Below are 5857 nucleotides of genomic sequence, written 5' to 3' on the forward strand. Positions count from 1 at the left end.
CAAATCACAAAATCAACCCAAAATTAAAGTGAAATCAATTCCAAAATCAATGGAAAATCAAAAAGTAGGTTCTTGTAATAGACTGATGTGGGTAATTTTGAAAAATATTGTGCAAAAAAAAAAAAAAAAAAGTAGGTTCTTGTAATAGACACAAATTTTTAAACGGACCAGTGTGATTGCTTATGCGATTCCGATTGGATTTCGGAATGTGGCTTTGTACAGCTTGTGGTTAAGACTGTTAAGTGCACGATTAGCGAAACTTGTGGGCCTGCTAAGTGCTAAACTTAGACAAGACATGTACTTCTAAAAGCTTGCTTGAAGTCCTGAAAGCATACTGCTCTTTCAACAATTTGGGCTAGTTACACCATGTTGTGTTTTATTTTTAAAGTTGAAATAGTTAATCAAAAACAATGAGGTCAGTTATAAACACCATAATGCTGCTCTATATTTAGAACGATGTTATCTATTGCCAAGAGTTTTATAGCTCAACTAATTGACACCTCTTAGTGTTTCTGATAGAGACATTTTAAGTTCAAATCTCTCACCCTTAACTATTATAATAAGAAAATAAAGAACAATTTTAGCCGTTAAGTCCACTTGATCATTGTCCAAGCTTATTATTATCCTTTTTGTTTTTTTATTGGTTAATCACAAGCAAATTCAATAAGTCTTGAACCCACATGCCACAACCTTACCCAACACCTAAACACTTATAAAGAGATTTTCAATAACTATCCATTATTTTTGAAACTCCTATACCTTTTCAAGTACCAAAAAATATTCAATATAAATAAATAGCATAAGATTTATTTGTCAATTAATACTAAAATGCACCAACAAGGGGCTTTGCAAGTTGAGTTGGAGCTCATTAGCTTGATAGTATCCTTTAAAAAATAAAAAATTCAAATAAAAAATTTATAAAAAAAAAAAATTTGTAGTATTTTTGTCTAAGCTACAATAATGTTTGGATAAATAATAACGAGTTTTGATCTTTTTGTGGAAAGGGGTTGTTGGCTTCTCTAATTATGGCTATGTTCCCTACTGACTAGAATTGCTTGGAGATTTATTGCATATAAGACGTCTTTTGAAATGGTTTTAGCAACGGAGAAGCGAAAAGAAAGAAATTTATTCCTAAGCAGATCGGTCATGGACCTCGTGGCTGTGGGTGCTCAAAATCAAATAATTTGATTTGAAGAAATTCAAAAGAAAGTTCAATATCCTGCAGAAGGCATTGCCTGTTTTTTGTCAGAATGTTAAAAAAGATCAGAATATTAAAGAGCAACTCAGCTAGCAAGAAGAAGAAGACTAAGAATAGACGACAGTAGTTTTATTATGTCATGTACATACGACTTGTAGTTGTATCATTTCTGTTAGTATGTGATAAGTGTGCTACTGCTAGTCAAGTGATATACACATACAGAACGACAACTTTTTTCATAAGCCTCAGTGTTAGCTGCAAGGTTTTAAAGGAATTAATGAAATTTCTTGTGCCCTTTCAAGAGCTTCCAAATATTTTCCCTACTCCATAAACACTACCAAGAAGTTGATTGCACTACTGTTTCCGTACTTTGGAGTAAGCACTAACAACTTATTACAATGCACAAATTCTGGACATGAAATCATACCTTGCCACCTATCCTCTAACGGACGCAAAGTAGAACAAGATCAGAAACTTGTAGGTTTCATGCAAAACAGAATATGGAATTTCACTGAAAAAGGAGTTAATACACATATTTTACAGGATGTAAAAGTTGGAGGTTAATGACAAACATTAACAGCAGGAATGGAATTTGTGGTTAAATGATTTGACCAAAGCATAATTCTACTTGTGTATTCATGACAGTCTCAATAGAAGGAGATGCTATACAATAGCTTTCGCCGTTGCTGTTTCTCAAAGGTAGCTATTATATCATCAATCGAGTCTTCCCATGATTCTGCTGCTTCAATCTATGGATAAAAGAAACCCATAGAAAGCATAGTATTAGTACATAACAAACCAAATATCACTAGTATAAAGCATAGCAGACACAGACCTCTTGGCACAAATCTAAAGTAAGCCGAGCTCCTATGGCAGCCTCCTCATGGTTATCCTTTACCTCCAAGTTTATCACCAGTACAGTTTTCATAAGAGCATGATCCCGGCTGTGAAGATCTGCACATTTTTCCATAATGGTCAGACAAGCATAAGAAGAAGACTTATTTCACAGGTGCTAACAGGGACTTTGTATGTATATAAACTTAATTTTCCACTACAAAGAAATTTGCATCCAAAAGATTAATAAGGTGCTACTACCTCAATATTTTCTTTTAGAGCTTGGACTCAAGTTCAAAATTACCACACAAAATGCACATGCTTTTTTTTTTTTTTATAGATGCAAACCACAAAATTCTAGCCCAGAGCATTTATAAAGTTGACATTACCCAAAGCACATCAATAACTCCTTTTAGTGGAGAGCAAGAGTAGCCTACAATCCCAACACAAAGGTGACCAGCCCACCAGTTCAACAAGTTATAGACCTCTTAATCTGTGTGCTTCATAATGAATGGAATCAGCACATTAGCACATAATCTTGTTTCATCCATAAATTTATAATCCTCTTTATTGATAAACTTTCAAAGACACAGACTCGTCTATATAATATATAAATGAAGAATCCATAAATTCAATAAACTATATGTGCAAGTGGGTTTCACAACATATTAGACAGAGGTCTTCTACAAACCCCAGATTAGACAACTCACCACAAAATTTCTAGACTGAAAACTATACCGTGGCAAACACATCCAAGCATGCAAAAACTTCTTTTATCTTTTATTTTGTAAGTAAACACATGACAAAAACACAACAAAGGTTAAATACCAGGTATCTCAAGGAATATTAGTTTGCAAGACCAACCAGAAATTTTATCACCAGAAAACTATGAAAAGAAACTAAGCACAAGATATTAAATTACTTTTTTTTTTTTTATAAGTAAAAAAAAAAAATTATATTAAACTACTAATATATACCATGGATCACAATACACATCCAATAATAAACACAGGATATTTTCCTTTGTTATTTGGTCTTGAAAGGTGAAAGTTTTATCCAACAATATCCACGGGGATTCAAGTCACAATGTATACAAAGACAAACCCCATAAATGCTACCAAGCACTACAGCTTACAAAAGAGAATCTTGAAAAAAATCAACAAAAGAAGAATTGGGAAAATTGACTCCCTTGGAGGCATAAGCCTTCTCAGAAAAAGTAGAATTAGAGAGATAAAAACACTGGTCAATACCTTTGAAATTACTGCCAAAAATTTACAGGGCACCTTAGTAGGGGATTGAATATGCCAAATCTCCTTTTTTGATAAGTAACTAATAATTTAACTATAGAAAGACCAGAGGGATACACTTAGGTACACACTATACAGGGAGTATACAAACGTAGCTCCCTAAATAATAAAGTGTGCCAAATCTCCTTCCAAGGAAGATTCCGACTATGTTGTCCGTCATATGCATTATAGAAAAGGCTCTCACTTCAAACATTGGTTCACTAGTCTACTGCCTATCCAATCTATCTACACCTACCCTACACACCTTGAACCTCTTGAGAAGCTCAAAGAAATTAATCAGAGTCCACAACCCAATCATATTACTGTCTATGAAATATGTAAACCAACTGCATTATCCCCCACGACATTCTATCAAGTCCTATACCAATCTACTCAATGAAAATGGTAACAATTACAGTTGAAAAAAAAAAGCCAGTAGTAGAAGCAATAGACAAAGCTTTAATTATTTCATCTTTTGCATTATCATACAATTGATCCATATGATGCAACAAACAACAAAAAAATGTAAAAAGGGTGGAGGGAGTGAGATATGCTAACCTTCAACAACCATATCAAACACCTTTTCTTCAAATGCAAAAACCACATCAAAGGAACCATCAGCAGCATTCTCTTGCCACCGCTGAGGAGCCAGCTTGACTGATGAATTTCTCTTTAGCATTGGCAAAATGCCATTACGCTTGTAGCTGTGTACACTCATTAAGGTTTCACTCATTAACATGCTCTACAATGCACAATAATTAAAAGGGACCCACTGTGAATGAAATATATGACAGTAAGCATGGACATAGGCGGAGTTAGCTACATAAGTTAACACTGAAGCACTACCACAGGTTTTTGTTTGTTTGTTAAGACCCAATTGCAATTGAAAATTAACTAGCATATAAAAAAAAGGGAAGAGGAAGAGGATACAGTTCGGGGTCTTTGCGCCTGAGATCCTCGAACATGTGCTTGTAGGGAGTACCGAAATCGTAGACGTTGGGTTCTCTGAGAGAGGGTCCAGGGAGCTTAACGTGAGCCCCAGTACCGTACGAAGACACATCGAAGCCCTGCTTTTTCAGAAGCGAGTGCGCCTCCATGCTCCGATTCTGATTCGATGAGCACACCATGGCGTACCGGAATTTCATGCTTCCGGTTATGGTATAGATGATAAAATTTATATTTAGAATTTAGAAATTAGGTGCTAGGGTTGACTGTTGAGGATGAAGAAGGGGAAAAAGAGCAACGTTCTAGTGTCTGTCTGTATACTTCAGATGCTGAATAATTTCACCCGGTTTGCTTTAGAATGAAATGTGATGGAGCGATGTGGGCCCCAGTAAAGTACTGGACCGGTTCATAATCACTTTTTAGGCTCCACTTCATAAACAACTTTTCATATTTATTTGTTTTAAATTTGAATTTTATTTAGTAGATATTTGGTATATACAATTAAAAATTGAAAATATTTGTTTGAAAATATGTATGAAAATATATATGAGTAAAAAAGTGTGTGAAAATACGTGTAATATTATTTAAAAACTGAAAACATATGTTTAAATGAGTGTACTAAACAGGACCGATTTTTTTAACAAACAAGCTAAACCCAAGGGAAAAAAAAAAAAAACAATTAAACTTGTTTTTATATTTGTTTGTTTATTGACAAATTAAATTTGAGCTTTAAGTTTTAGATTTCTTTAATAAACAAGTCGGGACCAAAAAAAAAACAATTAAACTTGTTTTTGGGCTTGACAAATAAATCTATATCTAATTAAACATTTAGTTAATTGGGAATTAAGAACACTTGTAAAAACCAAAACTAAAAGCCTGTAATGAGTAATCACTCTTCTTCTTTTTTTTCTTTTTCTTTTTTTATAAATTAAGCAAGTACCACACATCCAAGTCCATGAGTCCATCCCCCTCTTTGGTTAGGTCTTTTTTTCTCATTTCTCATTCCCTTTTTAACATACCCCTATTTGAACTTGATTTGCCAAACACCCCCCCCCCCCCAAACACCAAATTACTATCTATTTTGTTTTGTTTCGATTGCAGTTTCGAACTTCTCTTCACCCAATCACCTCAATGTTCGTCAAATGTCTACTTTCAACAACCCAAAGCTCTAGGCTTCCTTAAGAAGCCTTATTTTCCCTTTCTCACTTTAAATTTTTTTTTCTAATGTTTCTCAATGAACTTAGAAACTCTCCCTCTCTCTCTCTCTCTCTCTCTCTCTCTCTCTCTCTTAGACTAAGAAATTTAAACTAATCTGCCCTAGTTCTCAGCAGTCTCACCTCATCTGTTGCTAAATGATACATCTTTGGTGTGCAAAAAGCTCCCACAATGACTCCTACTAGGATTCCACGCAAATAGAAGCTTTTAGTAGAGTCCTCCTTCAACGTCATATCATAAGGCATCCTGTTGAAACTGAAGTGATGGTTAAACAACAGACTGGAGCAAACAACAAGAGGAAGAAGAAAACGACATCAATTAGTTTAGCACAAGTTGCACGTGCGAAGGAAAAAAACAAGAGCAGCTAGGAGGTCCAGCT

General features: G+C 34.5%; 1 protein-coding gene across 1 annotated transcript; it reads right to left on the minus strand.

The window, feature by feature from the left end:
• Window positions 1–1680: 1680 nt before the first annotated feature.
• LOC115962961 (RNA polymerase II subunit A C-terminal domain phosphatase SSU72) lies at window positions 1681–4652 on the minus strand. The gene is made up of 4 exons (XM_031081850.1): window positions 4249–4652; window positions 3877–4022; window positions 2034–2152; window positions 1681–1947 (listed from the first exon to the last, which is right to left on the minus strand). The coding sequence occupies exons 1-4, from the start codon at window positions 4461–4463 to the stop codon at window positions 1846–1848; spliced, it is 582 nt and encodes a 193-aa protein (XP_030937710.1). The 5' UTR covers window positions 4464–4652; the 3' UTR covers window positions 1681–1845.
• Window positions 4653–5857: the final 1205 nt, after the last annotated feature.

This window comes from Quercus lobata, chromosome 10, assembly GCF_001633185.2.
Source record: "Quercus lobata isolate SW786 chromosome 10, ValleyOak3.0 Primary Assembly, whole genome shotgun sequence".
NCBI lineage: Eukaryota > Viridiplantae > Streptophyta > Magnoliopsida > Fagales > Fagaceae > Quercus > Quercus lobata.

Excerpts from the sequence above, each read along its gene's own strand:
- LOC115962961 (XM_031081850.1), bottom strand. The coding sequence starts at position 4,463 with ATGAAATTCCGGTACGCCATGGTGTGCTCATCGAATCAGAATCGGAGC. Across the intron at positions 4,023-4,248 it reads AGGCGCAAAGACCCCGAACT|CTACAAGCGTAATGGCATTT; the intron begins GTATCCTCTTCC and ends GAGTGTACACAG. Across the intron at positions 2,153-3,876 it reads GTTTGATATGGTTGTTGAAG|ATCTTCACAGCCGGGATCAT; the intron begins GTTAGCATATCT and ends AAAAATGTGCAG.